The sequence below is a fragment of the Lytechinus variegatus genome, chromosome 1, assembly GCF_018143015.1.
Source record: "Lytechinus variegatus isolate NC3 chromosome 1, Lvar_3.0, whole genome shotgun sequence".
Taxonomy (NCBI): Eukaryota; Metazoa; Echinodermata; class Echinoidea; order Temnopleuroida; family Toxopneustidae; genus Lytechinus; species Lytechinus variegatus.
Window position 1 is genome coordinate 91,111,965 of NC_054740.1, and position 22,463 is coordinate 91,134,427.

The window sequence follows — 22,463 nt, forward strand, 5'->3', positions numbered from 1 at the left end:
ATTGCAACACTCCTCGTCTCCCTCAAATCTCCGATCAGACTTGAAAGTAACGTTTGACCTGGAATTGCAAATTTTTGTTATAGATATTTTTTTTTAAAAGGTAAGTGACTATAGAGAAGACTTTTCCCCTGCAAAATTGATTTTTTTCTGCTTACAGGTACTCTTCATACTTTGAAAGATTCCAGTGAGAGAGGGAAGTGGTTATATAATAGACAGAAACAGATATCACAAACGGCACAGAGGGGGGGGTCTATAGGCTTGTTATAATGCGCACAATCAAAAGGGCTGAAATAGATCAACAGAACTATTCTGATCAACTTCCCGCTTTGATGACATCGTTTACTGGTTATATCGTCATCAAAAGACCGGAACATAACCAGTTTATCTCTGGCAATAAGCACAAAACAGCAGGAACATAGATCTCTATATACCATGTATGCCGACAATGAAGTTATAGTGTTTTGTATCTCTGTCATATTGCATATATTCATTAAGCGATAATTTTCTTCGCCTCCAGACGACTTTGGAAGAGTTAACACGAGATATATGGATGATAGTCCATTGGCAGAGTTGTCTTTGGTATACAAATGGATATACTGTGGAAACTTAATCTGAAATAAAGAAGAGAAAAACCTTACAATAAACTTCATTTGAGAACAATAATTTTGGTGCAAACTCGTGAATGTTTACAACAAACTTCCAATTATGAAATCATTTTGTTTATTGTTTGTGATGATTTTTGAAACGAATTTATGGCTTTCTTCGGACGGATACTTTATTTCAGGTTGTAAGTATAAATGAACCTTTTCATTTTCTCAATTTCGGGGGGGGGGGGGGCTCTGCACCGAGTCGAGGCAAATGCACAATGAAGTTCCTTGTTGTCTCTCTTATTACGTAACTCATTTACTCTGATGTATTTCCTTGTAAAGCAGAGTGAATAAAACATACTGATACGAGATAGAAATAAGGAAGAAAAACCGTGGCCATTTAATAGTCAAACATAAATTGGTAATATTGCGAAGAGGTTTATTTTTTTCACACCCTTTTGTGTGTATTCTTAGTTTTTATGAATGACCTATATAAACCTTTTTAGTTCTGTGATATGCATACATGTAGAAGAAAATTGAAAATGTTTCAGATACACAGAATTATAACATCAATTTGCTGAATAAAGCTTGTGACACTTTTAGGAAATTTACCCTTAAAATAAAAGAAGTTCCTGCAGCAGACTCTCGGGAACACCTGTAATCTTACCAAATTGCGTAATCTTACAGAAAATTGGTAGGCTATTTGGTGTATTTAATCTTACAAATTTCCATAAATAAAACGCCCTTTCCCCCTTTTTAAACAGACATGTTCTGTTAAATTGCAGACAAGGTCCTGTTCTATGAATTTACAGAATGATTCTGTTATTGCTTTCTGCAAAATCTTTTTTTTTCCTGTAAATTCACGGTTTTTTAACAGTGTACGTGCATGGAAAGATTGCAATGTGATGATCATGAATACGAAACTATCAGTAAAAACAAACTCTAAAAATAAATCATTCAAGTTGAGTCGATCAGTATAACGTATAGTCATATATTTTACTACATGTATATTGACCCACAATGTGCTGCACCGAACCCAGGTGAGGTGAATATGTACAGGGTTGATAATTCATCAAAGAGGTTTGTGCACCAGAATAGGGAGTCGGTGTAATATCATCTCGAGCACCTATAACAAGGTGGATGTGCGCGCGCTATTCTCGTCAGGATCGAAAGATTGTATTCTAGTATAAACATGACTAGAATTAATATACACTGCAAAAACTAAGGTATTGATTTAACACCAGCCCATACTCTATATATGTCCACAACAGAGAAGTCTTAAACAACATCAGCTTCGTTCAGACACCAGATAGGTGTTTATACAACACCAATTAGTATTAAAACAGCATCGGTTTGATTCCAAACTGGTGTTGTTTCAATACTTTTCTGGTGTGGACATAATATATATAGATTCCGGGTCGGTGTGTAATCAACACCGGAGTTTTTGCAGTGCAGTGAAACATACTGAAATAACAGTTGAACCCAGCTGGCCCTTAGTGTTCAATCCGATGTTCGATCTGACCATGGAGCTGTATAGCTTTATGATCTGACACTCTTCCACATACATTTTGACAAATCCCTATAGGGTCATCACTCATCACTTTGCCACATTCCCTTTTTTTGGGGGGGGAGGGGGTGGGGAGGATAGGTGGGTAGTTTTTTGTTATTATTATGGTTGTTATTTTGTCTTTTTTGTGTAACTAACTTGCGTTTATGTGATTTGCAATCACCTAACAATCATTTGTAAATTTTGTGATTTATTTCAATTTGTTATAATAAAAACAGAAAAAAGAAAATATGTAGGGTCATCACAAAACTTATTTGCCCACACTTCCCGGAGATGACATTTTGTGGTTTCCGCACCTGTATTACGCAGTGTCCCAGTGTGGCCCTCCTTCAATATGACCTCCAGCGTATACAGGTTGTGTTATGGACTTAACTATTACATAGCTGTGCTAATTGTATACACTGTAAAAAAAATATTGCAAATATTGATTGAGTAAATTTTTCACCACCACGAGGTTAGGCAGTATTTTTATCCAATGCGGGAAGCATGTTGTCCAGTAAGGTTGGAAAATATGCAGCAATAAAATTTTCATCACACTGGATAATTAAAAATGCCAAATGTCCGACCCAATGTTGGTTGGACACATAATTACCTTCATGGAGCACCCAATATTTTTAGAGTGTACCTAGCTAAACGTTTGTGTGATGTTAAGGTCATTTATCTATTTCCTTCTACCATCAGTTAACCTTGTGAATGGGAGCTCTACTCACGAAGGACATATTGAAGTCCAGGTCAAAGAAGAAATTGATGACGAAGATGACGAGATCAAATATGGAGTCTTATCGGACATTGGCTGGACAATTGACACGGCAGACCGGGTTTGTCAGAATGTAGGCTTTCCCAATGCTATTTTTGCCCCTGGTCATTCGAGATTTGGCAAAGGGCAACACTCGAAAGTTTTCGAAATTGGAGATCCCCCAAACAGAGGTAATTATGCTAATTTATTTGATAAAACACTTATTCTGAGCAAATGACTCCTATGTGACCTAAAACGGCCGTCCTATATTGTTGAACAGATGGGGGGGGGGAGACTCTTCATCCATTCATCCACCTAAATGGTAAATAATATTGAAATCAATTACATTGGCCGACATGGTTCACAAATTTAGACTCAAGCCATTACACAATGACTTCAATTGGGCTATTGTGTATAAGGACATAATCTTCATTGGGCCCCCATTGACCGATTCCCACCAGATTTGGGCCGTGAGTGTATTGTTCCACCGAAATGTGGTATAAAGAAATGCGGATATGCCAAAAATTAAAAATCATATGACGTCATACTTCGGTACTCTATTTACATTTGGAAAAAAACAACAACTCACTTCCACGTTTTATTGTGATTGTTTTGCGCAGTTACACTGGTTTGTGTATATGAGGGAGACAGTGATGTGGACAGCGGAGAATCTGTAGCTGACTGCAGCCAGTTGAACATACAGACCGCAGGTGTTACATGTAATAGTAAGTATGAAAAGTAAGATGATGGTATATATCGATATAACCCCTTCTCCTAGAGTGTACATCCTCGTTTCCTGAAAAATAACGCTTACTTTTCCTCGATTGTTTCACCCCTCGTATATTCATTCATGATTCGGAAACATGTTTTATGCACGAAGGTTAAGTAATCAATCAGATTAGGCAAGCAAGATGACAATGTTTTGTTGGAAATTATGGTTAAAAGTGCCACCCAGATGTTCACTCATCTCATCATGTCTACATCTCTTAGGGAAATGGATAAGATGTCAAGATCTCGGATCTCGTCATTTCTACATCTTGAAGCCATCTGATCATCTCTCCCACAAGATGTAGACATGACGAGATCCGAGATCTTGTCATCTGACTATCTCTCCCACGGGATGTAGACATGACGAGATCCGAGATTTTGCCATCTTATCCTTTTCCCAATGTAGACATGACGTGATGATTATAAAATGAACATTTGGGTGGCACTTTTAAGCTTCCATACTTAAGAGACGAAGTAAACGATCATGACTACAAAACGGTTGGAACTACGGGGTTGGAACAGGCAACAAATGCGACAACAAAGGTGAAATAAGCATTATACTTGTACATTGCCGCACTCGCTCATATACCTATTAAGCATTTTTTTTATTCAGTAAGTGATATAGATAAGCCAATATAAAGCATTTACTTTATCTAACGTAATTTGATGACGAAATGTTATAACGGCTTTGAAATTAGAGTAATCAAATTCTGTAACGTTTTATCACATATTTGGAAACAATGATGATCAGATTATCAATCTTTACCTTTGGTCAGGCATAAACATTAAGCTATATACACGATGGTTATTTTGAAAAATCTTTTTGTGAGTGTGATTGATATTAAAAACTGTGCTCGAAAAATCTAAATCGACAAACTTTCGACATGAAGTATTCATAGCAGTAAATCACTCTGTCTAAATTCATAGTACTTCTGAATAAGTTATATTAGGTCTGTGTTATTATTTCTATGATATTTTTCTGTTTCCATTTGGAACAAATGATTTTCATTCTCAGGGACAGTGTTAAACTATTTACACTCTGAAAAATTAACCCAATATTTGGGGAAATTTGAACATGCATTTTGTTATACCAAATATTTTGTAAATTCTACGCAATGTTGGGTTGAAATTTACCCTTCAAGCATTCACTCTGCCCAATATTGGGGGAAAATTACCCAGCAAACATGAATGTTCCCTTTCTTCCCAAAATTGGGTAAAATCTTTGTTTTTAGAGCGCATACTTTTTGAAATTCGGCGACTTTTTAATTTTTATATCTTACATTCAGAACCCAAATGTTTTCGAATTCCCGGTCGCGAACGAGGTCAAGTCACAATAATAGAAGAAAATGAAATAAGAACCAACGAAGATTGTCTGCTGCTATGTCAGGGAGGAGGAACTCTCTTTGCTGCACAGAGAGACGAAATGTGTTTCTGCTTCAATGACTCTTCTGTTTTAGATGATGCAGATGATGGTTGCAACAGGCCGTGCACTGATAATGATAAACAGCTATGTGGTGGGGGACGAGATGTCTTTACAGTTTTTAATGGTAAGAACCACGTTATGTATCTGTCATGTACCATGATTTAATTTATATTTTATTATTGATTTCAATTTTATGTTTCGTTTATAGAATTTATACAAACATGTTTATCGAACTTGTTTCTTCATCGTTGGTATACATTCATAATGTATGGCAGGACCTGGTGGGTGTTCCATAAAGCTGTTCGTAAGTTAAGAGCGACTTTAAGAATGACTGGTGATCCTTTCTTGTGGAAAATGGTATATTCATTGGCGATGGTTAAGCGCGTAAGAAAGGTTCACCAGTCGTTCATAAAGTCGCTCTTAACTTACGAACATCTTTATGAAACAGCACCCAGGTTTTACAAAACTAACTTGCCCCTATTCTTAAAATAAATTGCAATGAATCTCTGAAAAATGATAAAACGTGCATTCTTTCGAATGATCATTACAATATCACAATTATTTATATAGTGGAATTTCTAAAGATCGAGCGCATTGAACCCCTGTCACAAACAATTAGTTAGTAGCCATCACGTGTGTTTCATTACAGAACATAACAATTTGGTAAAGTATAAGGTCAATGCGTTTATTCATTTATTTAAAAAGTGTTTTATAATTTGTTATATTCATTTCCTCAGTATCAGCAGGATTCTGCCCCGAGATCTCTGGCGTCAATCTGAACGTGTATGGAAGGTACCGATTTGGTGACATAGTGAGGGCGAATTGTAGTGGTGGCAAACAGCTGATGGGCGATGCTGTCTTGCAATGTGTGGGCGGTCCTGATGTATTTCAATGGAATGGTACCATTCCGACATGTGTAGGTATGAAGCAAATTCATCCTTTTCTTTTAAAAATTTTCAATTAACGAAATTTTCATGCATGAGGTTTATCTTAAAATCTTGAATGTGGCGCATGAACGAAACTCATGTCTTTGTCTTTTTTTTGCTTAAGCCTTAGGCTTACGATGTGCCTGTTTTCAACGAATAGTTTTGAAAATAAACTGGAAGAAATATAATATATGTTTCATGATACATGACTAGTTCAGACAAGGATCACGATCATACAGATTTTTTTTTTAAAGAAGAAGAGCAAAGTAATAAGGCGTAGAGTATATGAAATTTTCTTTTAGAGTCGGGATATATAACAAAAGGGTAATTTAAATGTCTAAGTAGAATGAAAATCGGCGAGTATGTGGGGTTAAATTCAATTAGATGAATATTTAAAAGGAACAGATATATCGTTTTCATTCACGCATGATCAGGGGTGGATCTAAGAAAAAAATGCAAAAAACATCACCACAAGCAGGAAGCATTTTTTGTTGTTGTTATATATAAAAAAAACCCATAACAAGGAATCCTCAATACAGGGGCACGTGCCCCTTTCCCTCCGATCTGCCCCTGGGCATATAAAAAAATATATATACATTTTATCTATCATCAGATGGTACCACAATAGGACCAATAGTTACCTTTTCTCCAATAACTCGGCCTTTAGGGATGAGTACAACACTCCAACCAACAGGTACAAGAGGTGAAAAAGTGACAGGTAAAACAATGTATGATTACAAATCAAAATAGGATGACGTAGTTTATTAGGGTGACGGTGAATATAAATAATCACCTAAATCAAATGAATATGAACATAAACCTTTATCTTTTGATCGAGAAATGGATTCCCAAGGCTTGAATATGCCCTTCTGATTGGCATCACTGCCACTCTCATTGGTATTTATGCTCTGAAAACGCCCAACAGAAAAAAATCTTTGCCATAAAAATGTCAAAATGTAAGGCCTGCGTTTCTTCTCGCGAATAATAATTCTTTAACTACTCTTCCCTTTTTCATTAATACCAGCATTTATGTCAACATCCTTTGTGCTTTTATAACTATTGTCAACTTATCTGGTAACTTTGTTAACACGATCTAAATATCGACACGTGCGGCCGATAAAAACCCTCTTCCCAAAATCGACTTTAGTTTGTTTTGTTATAAAAATTATAAATAGAACTCTTCTTTTCCATTCTATAGATATTTCACCAACCATGTCAACGGTAAGCGGTATGGGGATGGGAGCTAGATCGGACTCCAAATCTTTAGCTGGTAAGAGAATGATTGTGTAATATTTGATCTACACCATATACTGTCACGTACTGTCACGTATGGGAGGGGATGATAATGTGGAATCTCTAAGGAAACCCAAATTGATTACTTATTTATTTTTGATACGTCAAAGCAATCGAAGGATGATTGCCCAAATGTTTGAAAAGAAGTTGAACGATGAGGTGATACTATGTCGGACTGCTGATTATGGCTGGTTTGCTAACATAATTATTGATGGAAAACTGATCTTTGAATATAATTATTGAAGGCATTAATCATGTTATTTATATTAGAGTAAAATATGACACCGTAATGGAAACTTTTTGGTATAATCACATTACCCTGCCAGTCAATGAGCCAACCGTCAATTAATCAGTATGGAAAATTTGGTTCTAGGATATCAAAACAAAATATCAATATAATAACTTATTAGATTGATAAAGAAACGATCATGTTCAAAAGAGTGTTGCCTTTAATGTGAAGTATGGTCATGTAATATGAAAAACACGAACAAAATGAAAATATTAAAAAGTAATAAACATATCTTGAAAGGTTAAGGCGTATCAAATAACTTGTTTCTTTTCCCTTGTTAATTCTAGTTCCAATAACTGTGTCTGTTATCAGTGTGGTGATTATAGCAGTTCTTGCTACATCCATATTCTTCTACTTCAACAGAATGAGGAAGAAAGAGTAAGTATTGTAACACCCCGTCCCCAAAGAAAAAAACGTGTACAATTCCTGGAAATATCATAATGAATTCGCTTACATTGCCTGCTGAATAATGTTTAAACAAATTTCAAATGCTTGTATTCATTTTCCATTCAGGTCTACATCATTTTATTCATGTCTTTTATCCCTGAAAAGTAATTTCAGTAAGACCATCATCTAAAAACAAGAATAATTTGTCCCTATCTAATTTTAAATTTCTGTAGATCTGATATGAAACCAGAACCGACGCGTCGAGAATCGGAGTTCAACAACAAGAGTTATAGTATGCACAAAATTCCCAACAACGATGGGCCAAGTTACTATGAAGTTAAACCAAATACACTTGCACCATACACAATAGGTACTGATGGTCTCATAAACAATGTTCTATACAAGCCAGCCGATGATGTCCGAAGAGATACGAATGAACATGAACCTGATAAGGGCTCTTCGCAAAATCCATCTCAGTACGGACTGATTGACAATATTTTGTACAAACCAGCCGATAATATCCGAAGAGACCCGAATCTACAAAAACATAATCAGATTTCACCAAATGACACACCTCACTATGGACTCATAGACAATGTTCTTTACAAACCAGTAGAAAACGCGGGAAACACACAAGTTCATAACTTTCGTCAATCTCCGAACGGCAACGATCTTCCACCGAATGATTCCGAGTATGCTTACCCAGAAGGAGAAACATCTCGAGGCTTTCATCAAGAAGGAGAAATGATTGATAACATACTCTACAAACCAGCTGATAACCAAACGAGACAACCTGATTTTGCTTCAAGAAAATACTATGAAATCAAACCAGGATTTACTCCTGACGGTTACGAAGGAGCTGATCCTCTATTTTCAGGGAACATTGTCACGGACGGACCAAGGTATCATGACATCGAACCCCAGTCAGAACCCACTCCGTCACGTACCAAATTCACTGGATACGACTCTGTACACGGCATCGACGACGATGCTTCAGAGATTACGACCTCAGATCGTAGTGGCCAGCGACTTGTAGTTCGCTCAGATGACCTATCATCAGCGAGTCATGAATACGTCGATAACGATGGGGACTTCGCATCAAAGAATCCTTCTACAGATGGTGCTACTTCTCCCTTTGAGAAGAACAAACCCTTTCCTAGCTATGCCACTGTACAGAAGAAGTCATAAACCATCTCAAAGTCTGCGCTAGTGGACTAGAAGCCTTGCAAAGTAATGCTTTACTCTTCGTTAAATAATGTACGTTTCACAATATGATAATGTTAATACTATTAACAATGATAATATTGAATTTATTAAATTCATAAAGACAATAAGCTAATCACTCCTTTTGCTGCTTCTTCTCATTGTTTTCTCAACTATTACGTCACTCAATCCATGGTATTATTCAAAGACAATACGACTTTTCATGTTAACTACAAGATAAAGACTAACCTTTGGGAATTTGAAATTTCAACTATTGTTTTCGTCTACATACACAATATGCTATGTGTGATATATCTTGAAAGATACTCGGAGGAAACAAAGCATTGAATATTATCAATCAAGTAAATGTTTTGCCCTGCATGCTAAACGATTTGCCAACTTGGGATTTAGGTAGATTTAAGTCGTTTCTTGTTTAAAATTCATAGATTTTTTTATTCATTAGCTATTTATTTAGAGTTTTTTCTATTGTGTCAACTTTCATTTAAATCATATTTTATAATCAAATTTTATATTCGCCTGTCATCCAAATAACAATCATCGGATATATTTTTATTACAAAGGTTTGCTTATGTGTCAGTGGTGAATATAGACTGCAAACTTGTTCCAGAGAAAGTTGATATTGTAAGGACCGGTTATTGGAATAACTTGTATGTGATAAGCAAACATAAATGAAATATATATCAAAAGACATAGGCCTATAGCTAATATTGACCAAATTGTAGAGTGGTCGGAAAATGCATATTAAGGTGTTGAAATCCCTCTAAAGAAAATATGTGCTATGTATTCATAACACTACAAAGAACGTCTGTGTAAAATTATTGTCAAACTGTTTGTTGCTTAAAGGCAAGCAAAGGTCATATAACAAAAATTTAAAGAAACTTTTAGTCCCCATCATGGAGAAGGGTGGGGGCGGGAGCTTTCATTTGCAACTGCGGCCAACCAGTTCCGGCAATTTCAGAAACTACATAATAAAATTTGCATCCATAACTAACCCGATATATTTGGAAAGCTACCTTTTTACAGTTTTACGATGATAATATTCACAGAGTATTACAAAAATACGTCGACGACCCCCATGTGATGTTTCACGAAGAGCGACCTTGGGGTTTTCACTTCATTCGTAAAAGATCCTAGAAAATCGTCAAAACGTGTTCATAAAAATGCGGACATCCCGAATATAATCATACCGCGTCGTAATATTTTCATATCAGGTGTAGATCAAGAAAATAATTAAAGTCGGTATTCCTTAAATCAGTTTTTATCCACCCTTCAATGCCAATTTCAGAAAGGGGGCGGGGGTAGGGGTGAAAAGATTACCCCTTTATTCCCATCACCTTGGTCAAGTCCGAGTAAGAAATTTTTAGATCGTTTGCTACACTATAATTCCGTTGATGCACATTTCGAAATTGTTCTGTCGTTCTTGTCGCGAATGTAGTAAAAACAATAAAACCTGCCTTCAAAAAATTATTTTGGCGTTTATTGAGAAATTAAAGTTTTAAATAATAGAAATGTATATTTTGCCTTATTTATTTATTCCTGTTATTTATTATGATCTTCTCAGTTGTCTTCAATTTTGTGTTCCTTAACTATAATATTCCAAATAAATGCTTAATATTGTTTTTTGAACTTCTATTTCATGTCATACATGCAGATGAAAAAAAGTTTTTGTAGGATAGAGAACAAAGTTTAATAATGAAAAGCGAGGGAGAAGAAGAGAATTCATATAAAGAGAGGGAGAGAGAAAGGGCCAAAAGAGAGAAAAGCTTAAGAACGAAAAGCACTTTTTAAAAGAGAGGGGATAAAGAGTGAAGAGAGAGAGGGGGGGGGGTAGATGTAGGTATCAGTTGATATTATGAATAATGTAGGATTTGTATAGCGCACGTATCCACCTTGTTAGGTGCTCAAAGCGCTCCTATATTACCCCGGCGGTGCTCACAGCTTCTTGCGGAATGACTTCCAACCGGTGCCCATTTACCTCCCCTGGGTTGAGTGCAGCACAAGTGGGTAAATCTTTTGCTGAAGGAAAACGCCATGGCTTGGAATCGAACCAACATTCCTTCTCCTCCTCCTCTTCTTCTTCTTATTCTCCTTCTTCTCCTCCTCCTCTTCCTCCTTTTCCTTCTCCTTCATTTTGTTTTATTTTTCCCCTTTTTCCCCATCGCAGACGCTTCACCCTCTATCGCCCCCTGGATCCGCCTCTGCAGAGGAGAAAGAAAAAAAAGATAAGCGCATTATCTCGTTGGTTTTCCTTGAATGAAATCTTCTTTGAATTTTGGACAATCCGCATTAGTCAATGATCAAAAGTGCTGTATATTCATACAAGGAAATGTTCGTATTGATTCACTACACAGAAACAATTCGTCATAAATTGACGTGTTTCTGAAGCACATGCATATATCTCGTCGGTTTTAGTGAGCAGAGAATGCATTAGTGGGCGAAATTATTACTGAGTAACATTAATTAGAAGCCTACTTGTTCGGAAATTATAACCATGAAGTCATCATATTGCGTGTCGATGATGTTTCTGTTATCAAGTTATTTTGCCCGGTCAGATTGCTATATCCTTTCATCATGTAAGTATCAATTACGATCATTATTTCTTAAAATCAGTTTTGATATGAGGTGAAGTCTTAGAGAATCATGGAATGCATTTCTACAACTCAAAATATTCAAGCGTTGAAAAGAAAAAAAATCAATTATTTAATTTGATGTCTTTTAAACAATGTGTCGACCATGGGTTGAAGGGGGCGATCTCTAACTATTGGGAATATTGGGGAGCATACAAATCGATTTCCCCTCCCAATAATGAAGAAAGCATAATATGTAATGCAAATACATGTTTAAAAGAGCATGGGAAAGCTTTATAAAACCATTACACTTGGCATATGAAAATGCATAATTATAAACATACTAAAGTTCACAATTTTGGTGTACGCGCGAAAAATTCTGTATTACAATTTTGCGTGCCGAAGATTTTGGACATTTCAATTTTGCAAGAAATCTAAATTTTTGGTCTCAACCCTTTAATCCTTTTCTCAATCATCTTAACTTTGACACAATGTCATAATGAATTAAATATGTTAAATTTGTTAAATTAATCAGCTGGTATAACAATTCAAGAATATTTTTCCCACAGCGCATTCACTAATACTCATTAACAGAATTATATACTTAGATCCTAAATATAGAGAAAGCTTTAGCCTACATTGTCTCTGCATTTCCTTGTCCGATAGTGAGAGGAAATGACCTCCTTGATAACATGATTAATCCTACTATGATCAGTAGAAGTTACAAAACAAAATATTCTGATTCAAATAGAGGATATTATTGCATAGGTATATATTGAACAACATTTCACTCCAAAGTAATTAAATATCTAGCCATTATTAATCAGCGGATCATTCCCTTGATCATAATTATTATCAAACATTATCGATAACGAAAAAAAAAAATTCACAGTACCTTACCCATGGTTTTACGTTGTTTAAAACATGGACCTAGAGTATAGTAGGGTCATGTTTAAATCAAACAGAAATATGAAATGTCCGTTGTGATTGTCACTTCGAAACTTTGATTTGGAGCTCCTTTCTGATACAAAATTGCATTTTAAGAACCCTTTTCGATTATTTTTGTCACTACGTAGTTCACTTGGTCAACAGTGGTTCGCCAAACGAAGGTCGTGTGGAGGTGACAGTAATAGACGAAGATGGTGACGAAGAGTTAAGAGGTGTTGTAGTATCTAATGACAGGTGGACAATCGATGAAGCTAACTGGGTTTGTGAAGAGCTTGGATATCGCCATGCAGTATTTCTACCTGATGATAGCAGATTTGAGAGAGGCCTACAATCAAATATATTCAGCATTGACAACAGGACGTTAGGTAACATCATGTAGATGATTTAACACATCTAAATAGTATTTTCCTGATAAAATAGAGAGAGAATGTTCTTCTCCTGCGGGACCGGGGTATGAATCAGATAGATAATGTCTACCACATTTACTCTTACCATGCTTACAAGGGAGATGACCCGCATTATGACTGAAATGTATATATTAAGTAGTATACGTAATTATGGTCCAGGACCAACCTCTCTCGGGCGTACCACTTTTCCATCTTTCTGGATAAGATCCCTATACCGGGAAGGGAGGGGGTCGGGGTACGTTGCCCAACTGGTCACCATTATAATGTCTATTGATATCCATGAATTTCAAGGCTTAATCAGAATTTAAGGTCTGTAAGGAATTTTACCCGTAATCAGTAAAATGACTTACTTTAGAATTATCTAAGGTCAGAAGATTACATTAAAACTGAGTCAAGAAATTAGAAAAATATATATATAAATATATTTGAAAAGACAATATTGATTGGCTCTATTTTCGTGGAACGTCAAAATTGATCTTGAAAGAACCAAAGAAAGGAGCCTGGACAATTGTACTATTGTGGTCATAATGATGTTCACTACAAGGTAAGTAAGTTCACAACCTCACAATGTCCCAAAAGGAGTCAGATTGATAATTATGTTTAGGTCGTGTAAGCCCCATGCAACAAATCACCTATTATTGTCTTGTTCTTTTCATCCAAATAGCACATTACAAAACTATTGCAAGTTAATAGGTACATAAAACATCCATCATCATGAAAACTTGATTTGCATATCAATTATTATCTCATTCATCGAGACATTCATTTTACAAATTTATTTTTCAATGTTTGTTGTTTTTTTAGTAGTTCCTGATTGTGATTCAGATGGCTTGGGCAACTGTAGCGAAATTGAAGCAGCTGGCGTTGTGTGCCAAAGTAGGTATAATTTCAAAGTTTGAAATTTAGCATTAATTATTGTGATTCCATTCTCATGGATGGTCATGCATTAAGACAACGGCAACTGGTAACTGACTTATTCCAGAAATATGAATTAAAGATTATTATTGACATGAAATTGGCAATTTCATTTCTCAAGAGATTCAAAATTTGGAAGAAAAGGAGTGGGGAACGCAGTAGCACTCGTCCTCTTGTCAAGATTTGACCAATACGTTGATGTTGTGGAGCGTTGTGGCCCAGTGGATTAGTCTTCGGACTTTGAAATAGAGGGTCGTGGGTTCGAATCCCAGCCATGGCGTAATTTCCTTCAGCAAGAAATTCGTCCACGTTGTGCTGCACTCGACCCAGGTGAGGTAAGTGGGTACCTGGCAGGAATTTATTCCTTGAAATGCCACCGCGCTGTAAAAGGCTGCGGGGCTAAAGCCAGGGTAATAATATCCAATGGAGCGCATAGGAACGCATTTGGCAGTGATATGCGCTATATAAGCATGTTGGTATTATTATTATTATGTGTTTTAATATATCGCACGCAACTGGGAATTTAAGTGTGCCTCTAAGTCATGCTTAACTCTTTAATATACCGCACGTAACAGGGAATTTAAGCGTGATTCTAAGTAATACTTAACTCTTTAATATACCGCACGTAACTAGACATTTAAGTGCAACTCTAAGTCATACTTAACTCTTTGTGAAACACCCCCTGGTACTTGTTTCATAAAGCTGTTTGTAAGTTACGAGCGACTGGTGATCCCTTATTTCTAAATAAACACGACTGCAATAAGTTGGTGTGCATAATTTACCTCAAGTTGCTCGTAACTTAATACTGATAATAATAATACCGACATGATTATATAGCACATATCACTGCCAAGTGCGTCCCTATGTGCTTAATTTAATATTATTACCATGGCTTTGGCCCCACAGCCTTTTACAGCGCGGTGGCATTTTAAGGAATAAATTCCTGTCAGATACCCATTTACCTCACCTGGGTCGAGTGCATCACAATGTGGATAGATTTCTTGCAGAAGGAAATTAGGCCATGGCTGGGATTCGAACCCACGACCCTCTGTTTCAAAGTGCGAAGACTAATCCACTGGACCACAATGTTACTTATTACGAACAGCTTAATGAACTTTGTTTATGAAGCACCCACCAACAATGACAGTTTTGTTCTCATATTACCATATCTTCGGATTTCGAATTTAAATAACGATGCCGTTTTCCATCTCATCTTCTGCAGAACCTGGATATTTAGGTTGCTTCCTGATTCGCTCTTCTGCATTGCCAAACATCAATATATCAGAGACAAGTCAAGTATTAACCAATGAACAATGTCTTGATATATGTATGGATCTATCGGCCCCATTCGCTGCTCAAAGGGGTGATACCTGCTACTGCTTGAACAACTTCTCGATTTCATCCAAAGAGCGTGTCTGTAACACAAGATGCATCGGGAATCCAGAACAGTTTTGCGGAAGACAACAGAGGGATTCATATATTGTATTCAATGGTAAGCATGTACATATTAGATTTATTTGTATGAAGGAAAAATGGAAAATTGCTTTTAACCCATAAATTGAATAAATTTCGAAAGTGCTTGGAATGGTTGATGCGATTTTTTTACATTCATCTGGAAAGAAATGAAATGTAAATCCGTAACATAACCAGCCAATGTTCCCCTAGATTCCTTGCGTCAATTAGAACGTCGTTAAGGAAGGTACTGTTTCTGTGACTTAGTGAGGGCGAATTGTATCGTTAGAAGACAATTAAGATGTATTAACAATTTTGACGTATTCTCATTCTGATAAATAGAGAAACTGTCTCGATTCGGCAACAGAGGATTCATTATCAGATTTACAGACAGATCGTCAATGGTAATACCGTCGCTGATGATACTGCTTCCTACTAAGATTTTCTATTTTATACTTTTTCTCCAGTATCTGTAGGATTCTGCCCCGAGATCTCTGGCGCCAATCTAAACGTGTATGGAAGGTACCGATTTGGTGACATAGTGAGGGCGAATTGTAGTGGTGGCAAACAGCTGATGGGCGATGATGCCTTGCAATGTGTTGGAGGACCTGATATATTTCAATGGAATGGTACCATTCCGACATGTGTAGGTATGAAACCATCTTCTTTTCCCGAAATCCTGAGTCATGGGATTTGTGTGTTTTTCGTCCAAATAAGCATTATTCTCGAAACATAACTTTGTAGAAAAGGAAGTATCGTATTGGGTAAACAGTTGAAACTTGTCTCAGGTTGAAACCTTTTGACGTTCTCAAACCCATTTTTGTCCCCCTGGCAAACATTATGCTGGGGGTACTGGTAAATTTGACAAGCAAAAAAAAGTTTTTCACTACAAAACGGTGGCCATTTTCAATCCAATTTGACGCACCTATCAGAATTGCAGGGGATGCTTCATCTGGAAAATAAAACACAAGCGGCACCCCCTGGGAAAATCTTGGGTGCGCTTCAGCACCCCGTTTTCCAGGGCCATAGATATTACTCTAATTATTCTAACGTGATAAAGATGTCCGAATGTTTCGATGAAAAATATCAGGGAAATGTATTAAGTTAAGATATTGATTTATGTATCCATATCTAATACTGTGCATTATGTAAACATTGCATACAGATATGATTACGATTCAACCAAGAATGACAAGTGACCCTTCAACAGATCAGACAAGAAGGACATTGACACCTCACCTTCATACAGGTAAATCGATAATACAAACATTCTGTAGAAAAAATAAAAATCATCATGAACTGCTTTTTCCATTTATCCTTCATTAATGATAAATCTGTTTTGATAGAGTAGACTTCAAACCTAAAGTCATTGCTCACATTTTACGCCTGATTATTCGAAAGCCATTTTATTTTTCTTCTTTTTTTTTTGGGGGGGGGAGATAGGTATGGAGCCTTACAAAATGATATGAATCGTCATAGCTATCATTTATCAGCATCTTGCTCTAATCATATCTTAAAAGTGGTCTTGATAATTGGTAGATTACGTTTCTATTACTACATTACTTCGATTTTACTATTTTTCATAATATTTATCTACTTTATATTTCAGATACCACGAGCTTGAATACTGTTACGTTTACCATGGTCATTGACTCTGGCTCATCATCTATGATTGGTAAGACTCAAAAGTATTCATTGCCTTTGTATAAGAGTTCAATAGATTTTCTTTATCTTTGTTTAATAATCATAACGAATATTAAAACTGTTATAGTATCACGGAATGTTTCTTTCTATCATTTGGAGGCCCTTCACAGAGTTGGATTGTAACGCGACAGAAAATGATTAGATGATATGTAAATCAGGTTTCCTTGAACGCATTTGATTCCGAATCACCAGGCTGAAAATAATATGATTTGAGCAGATAAAAAAAACTCAGACACACAAAATACTGAAAATTTGATCAAAATAGGACAAGGAATAACAAAGTTGTGCCATTTTAAAGATCTGCATTATTCCGGTGAAGCAGTTCAAGGCATGTCTTCATGAATATGAGTGATGGATATCATCGACTGACTTACCAAGTTGTGCGTATCACTGTTTTGTGAAAAATAAGCGAAACTTTAAAATTTCATCACATTTTTATTCTACATCTGATCTTGATGAAATTTTAAGCACTTTACTAGTTTGATCTTTCTCTATTTATTCAAATAGCATTTCCTGGGGTGGACTAGACCTTTAATGACCCTTTCTCTTGACCAGCGGGTCCCAGGAACTTCTTCCAAGTGCATCCATTAAGAGATGATAATACATTGGTCAATATATTCTATATATTCTTAAATATCTAGAAAACATTCGAATTAACCAACAATCTGGATCATTAGACAATTATCATTCCATCTTATTTCCCCCTATAATCCTATATGTCAGTTCTGGTAGTAGCACCCGCGGTGACCGTTGTAAGCATTGTGGTCCTGCTGGCAGCCTGTTTAACAATATACTTCATCAACAAGAGAAGAAAGCAGTAAGTGTCTACACCTATATTCAATTTTGACGGAGAATATTATGCAATTCAAACAAATATATATTCATTTAGTAATAACAATATTCATATTGGTGATCACTGTGCAAAGGCCCAGCTTTCGATGTCCGTGGAGGATCAGAATTGTTATATTGTACTTCAACATTGATTATAGTAATTCAGTGGCGTTATGGACCAAAGAAATTGAGAGGGTCAGGCATGGATATAGAAAGGCAATAAACAAAAAAACTGCGAGCAAGCGTAACAAGGTAGCAAAAATTTGATATTTGTTAATACCAATTAAAAAAAAGATTTTGATATTATGTTCAGGAAAAAGTAAATTTGATCCCTATTTCATTCTATTTTACTTTTCTTTACCTTTTCACTAAGCTTTATTTCATTTTTTTTTTTGGAGGGAGGGGTAGGGTGCATGGTCCCAACCCCCATATGTACGCCAGTATAGAAGTTGACACAAATCATCAACTGCAGTCTTCATTAATGTTTGAATAAGTCACTAAGGGATACTCTTTCTTTTCTGTTTTTATTCAGATCTGCAATAAAGAAAGATGACACAATAAGCTATAAAGCCAAATCAGATGTCTTGGTTCATAATACGAAGAGCGCTCCAATCAACGAAGATCCAAGTTACTACGAAGTTGTAGAGAATGCTGCTCCTAAAAGCAGTGATCTCAATGATGGTGTTACGGTTTTGTACGAATCGGCCGATGATGTCCGAACGGAGCCACATCAATACGAGCTCGAATCGCCGATTGATACCCCTCATCACGGACTCATAGACAATGTCCTTTATAAGCCATCATGGAGAGAAGGAGACTCAAGTATGAACAACTATGAGGTCTTCGAAATGGAATCACATTCCAAAGATGGAACATCACACGATCAACATGCATCCCCTAAATCCCAACAGATGAAGATTGATCTAACATCGAATAAACACGAGAATTACTTCTCAACCGATAACAAGCTTTGCGATGAACCAGAACGTTCAAATAGAACTGATAATGGTCTTTATAACCGTACAGATAAATTGAACTTACAAACAGATTCTATATCTCCAAACTATTATGAAATAAAATCAGATCCCATCGGTAGACATTACTCAGAAGTAAGCAGTCCTCTTGCGGACACTTGCCCGACATATCACGATATCCAGCCTCAACCTGCCAGTTCATCCCTGATCGAAACTCCTGGTGACCCCAGTCATGATGTCAGTAAGGAAGATACAATTTCTTCAATACCCGAGTATGCAACAGTCAACAAAACTGCTAGATCGGAAAAACCATCTGACAAAAGTTCAGAAGCTAATGAGCAAAATTGTACATGGTCACGCAACGATTCAGAAATAGTGGGATAGATTTAGGTATTCTCTTTCGGGATAAGTAAGAACTACCACGTTCTTGCCAACGGATAATTATTTGGTCAGTTTTAACATTTCTTTGGAGGTCATATTGGTATACATAGGCGGATCCAGCTTTTGGCGAAAGGGGGGGGCGCACTGCCGAGCGGCGCACATATTTTTGCACTTCACCGGCGCCATAAAAGAAAATGTTGAAAAAGAAAAAGGGGTAATGCCTGACCCTGTCAAAACACGCACACACACACACATGCATATATATATATATATGACTCATATCATATAGATATATATGACTCATGAGATAGAGACACATATTTCACCGACAAATTAATGCGAGCGCGAAGCGCGAGCTGAAATTTTTAAAGTATACTGACCTGAAAACAGGAAAAAGGTGCCTGTTTAGGACTGTTTGTAGTAACTCATGAGGAGGATACATATCTCACTACACAGATAATGCGAGTGCCGAGGGCGAGCTGAAATTTACTTATATTCTGACCAGAAAGCTTGATATTCTAAGCATTCTTGGTACCAATGATTAAGATGGGTATCTAAAAAAAATGCGAGCGCGAAGCGCGAGCTTAAAATTGTGATTTTTCGATCTGTAAACATTACAGTTTAATGTACGTTTTAATAAAGAACAAGATTATATCCAACAAAAGATTATTGCAAATCGAAGCGGGAGTTCTTTTGAGGTTCAGAACTAAAAACGGGACATTCTATTCACCTATTTAATCATGAAAAGTATGGAGTTTTGCTACAGAAGTGATGCGAGCGCGAAGCGCGAGCTGAAAATTTTTATGTTCCAATCTGAAAAGCGGATAATTTGAGCACGATTTTTAATAAAGAACAAGTTGTGTAGCTCAATCTCGTTTGCTGATTTCTGTGTAACATTACCATCTTATTGTTTTTGCACATGCGGAATTATTGGGGGAGGGCAAAACGATCATTCTTGACCGCGGCGCCGATCTAGATTTGGTTAGCAATAGGCCCTTCTTCATTATTCTACCGGCGCTTATTTATTGAAATCAGGGGACGCTGATCATTCTTGACCGGCGCCGATTTAAATTTAGGCGGCGCCGGTTAAGACAAAGGCAGCGCCGATTTGTCTTGACCGGCGCCGATTTAAACAAGTAGTACTGATTATTTTTACCGACGTTACGTAAGATTCAGGCAGCGGCAATCCATAATCGACTGGCGCCGATCTAGAACCAGGAGGCCTCGATTATTCTTGACTGGCGCTGATTTTTAACCAGGTGGTGCTGATTATTCTTGACCAGCCCCGATTTAGATATAGGTGGCGCTGATTATCCTTGATCGGCGCCGGTTAAGAACTCAGGCAGCGCCGAGTTTTCTTTACCGGCGCCGATTTATAACCAGATGACGCCGATTGTTCTTGTCCAGCGTCGATTTAGATTTAGGTGGCGCTAATTATCCTTGATCGGCCCCGGTAAAGACTCTGGCAGTGCCGATTTTTCTTGACTGGCGCCGATTTATAACTAAATAGCGCTGATTAGTCTTGTCCGGCGCCGATTTAGATTAAGGTGGCGCTGATTATTCTTGATTGGCGCCAGTTATATGCAGGCAGCGCACTGCTACCGGCGAAGTTGTTGGGTAAAGGGTAGTTAAAAGAAAAAATATGGAAGATGATGTGATTACGCTTTGCTGGGGATAGTCTTTCCTTTACTGTTGCTAATGTTATATCAGTGTATAATTTTTTTTTAAGCAGCGCCTTTTCCCTTTCTTTCCTTTATTTTTAATTTTTCAAGCGGCGCCTTTTCTTTCTTTTACTTTTTTTATTTTTTTATTTTGAGCGGCGCCGAAGGCGCCGCTCAAATATTAGGGGGGGGGCGCGCGCACCCTGCGCACCCCCCTGGATCCGCCGATGGTATAGTTGCTAGCCTGGACCTAGCATATATCATGTTTGCCGGAACAATGCACCTTAACATGAATCCATTGAAAATTCCACATCATCTGCTTCATCGGAATCAAGTTTGAAAGTTTTATCCCGAATCCAAATTTCATTATTTCTAAAACAAAGCTAAGAACTGGTATATAGACTTAATGCAGTTTGACATCATTTGACACCATCAGTTCGTAATTTCTGAATATTTTGTGTAATCACCTATTTCGTTCTATTATTCCAGATGTGTAAAAAATGTTTATTATAATGTTAAACTGTATCATTTATTGTCAAAATCTACTTATTTTATCCACACATCCTATGAAAACGTGTCTTTATTACGAATCCATGACAATATAAACAAAAACATATTGTCATAATAAATATGATTATGATTATGGGTCATGTGTTATGATAATGGCTTTGTCAACGAGATCTTCAATCTTTAGAGCGAGTTGAATACAACATTAACGCAAATGGTATATACGTGGATAAAATGAAAAGTATACTTTGTAAAGGCGGTAAAAACAATTCACACCCATACAAATCTAACATGGTAGACCGGGGATGGTCACAGAGATGCTACAGTTAAGAAGACAGAAACAGCCGTAGGGGAAATGTGACTGCGCCATTAGTTTGACATGGATTCCAAGAAAAACAAGAAAATAAAAAGAAAAACGTGGACTGAAGAAAAAAAGAGGAGGAAGGAAGAGAAAGAAGACAATTTGTCGATTTCGTATGACATGAATTTTATATTGTAAACTTTCAACGTGGTACTGCCATCTACAGTTGTTTCCAAGATAACTGTTCGGATTGGGCCAATGATATTCAGATCAGTGGGTTGGTCATATAGAATATGGAATCTTACATGGAAGACAATGTCTTTGTTATCGTTCGATTAATTTTCTATAGAAACGTAAGAAATAAAATAGTTTTGGACGGCATGAATGTTGTAAAAAATGAAACTGGTAGAGAAAGTTACCGAAATATTTTATATATATCTGCCTGTGAGCTGATTGTTATTATCTTTGGTGAAAACTAAATATAGTATTTTCCAGGAAAAGAGAAACCAGGATTCCCATGGTTTTTATTTCTTTAAAGAAAAATAACTTATGATATTTCATTTACATCATCATACAGTTAAATTATTCCTCTATATTTTGATACCTAAGAAACAC

The 22,463-nt window shown here is 36.7% G+C and overlaps 2 protein-coding genes across 5 annotated transcripts; both read left to right on the top strand.

The window, feature by feature from the left end:
* Window positions 1-643: 643 nt before the first annotated feature.
* Window positions 644-9,315, top strand: LOC121428412. Of its 2 annotated transcripts, XM_041625014.1 has the most exons (9): window positions 644-787; window positions 2,836-3,081; window positions 3,511-3,615; window positions 4,945-5,205; window positions 5,819-6,001; window positions 6,621-6,725; window positions 7,206-7,277; window positions 7,877-7,967; window positions 8,210-9,315. In XM_041625014.1, exons 1-9 carry the CDS (start codon window positions 706-708, stop codon window positions 9,162-9,164), a joined length of 2,100 nt encoding a protein of 699 aa, XP_041480948.1. In that variant the 5' UTR covers window positions 644-705; the 3' UTR covers window positions 9,165-9,315. The 2 variants fall into 2 exon arrangements, with proteins under 2 accessions (XP_041480948.1, XP_041480955.1); XM_041625021.1 differs by lacking the exon at window positions 6,621-6,725.
* Window positions 9,316-11,429: 2,114 nt separating this feature from the next.
* On the top strand, window positions 11,430-19,478 carry LOC121428426. 3 transcript variants are annotated; one of them, XM_041625034.1, is made up of 9 exons: window positions 11,432-11,773; window positions 12,844-13,080; window positions 13,930-13,998; window positions 15,260-15,529; window positions 15,957-16,139; window positions 16,655-16,738; window positions 17,099-17,164; window positions 17,917-18,010; window positions 18,557-19,478. In XM_041625034.1, exons 1-9 carry the CDS (start codon window positions 11,692-11,694, stop codon window positions 19,380-19,382), a joined length of 1,911 nt encoding a protein of 636 aa, XP_041480968.1. In that variant the 5' UTR covers window positions 11,432-11,691; the 3' UTR covers window positions 19,383-19,478. The 3 variants fall into 3 exon arrangements, with proteins under 3 accessions (XP_041480974.1, XP_041480968.1, XP_041480962.1); XM_041625028.1 differs by having other exon boundaries at window positions 11,433-11,773; window positions 13,927-13,998; XM_041625040.1 differs by lacking the exon at window positions 15,957-16,139 and having other exon boundaries at window positions 11,430-11,773; window positions 13,927-13,998.
* Window positions 19,479-22,463: the final 2,985 nt, after the last annotated feature.

Excerpts from the sequence above, each read along its gene's own strand:
- LOC121428426 (XM_041625028.1), top strand. The coding sequence starts at position 11,692 with ATGAAGTCATCATATTGCGTGTCGATGATGTTTCTGTTATCAAGTTAT. Across the intron at positions 13,081-13,926 it reads CATTGACAACAGGACGTTAG|TAGTTCCTGATTGTGATTCA; the intron begins GTAACATCATGT and ends TTGTTTTTTTAG. Across the intron at positions 16,739-17,098 it reads GACACCTCACCTTCATACAG|ATACCACGAGCTTGAATACT; the intron begins GTAAATCGATAA and ends TTTATATTTCAG.
- LOC121428412 (XM_041625014.1), top strand. The coding sequence starts at position 706 with ATGAAATCATTTTGTTTATTGTTTGTGATGATTTTTGAAACGAATTTA. Across the intron at positions 788-2,835 it reads CGGATACTTTATTTCAGGTT|TTAACCTTGTGAATGGGAGC; the intron begins GTAAGTATAAAT and ends TTCTACCATCAG. Across the intron at positions 6,726-7,205 it reads AAGAGGTGAAAAAGTGACAG|ATATTTCACCAACCATGTCA; the intron begins GTAAAACAATGT and ends TCCATTCTATAG.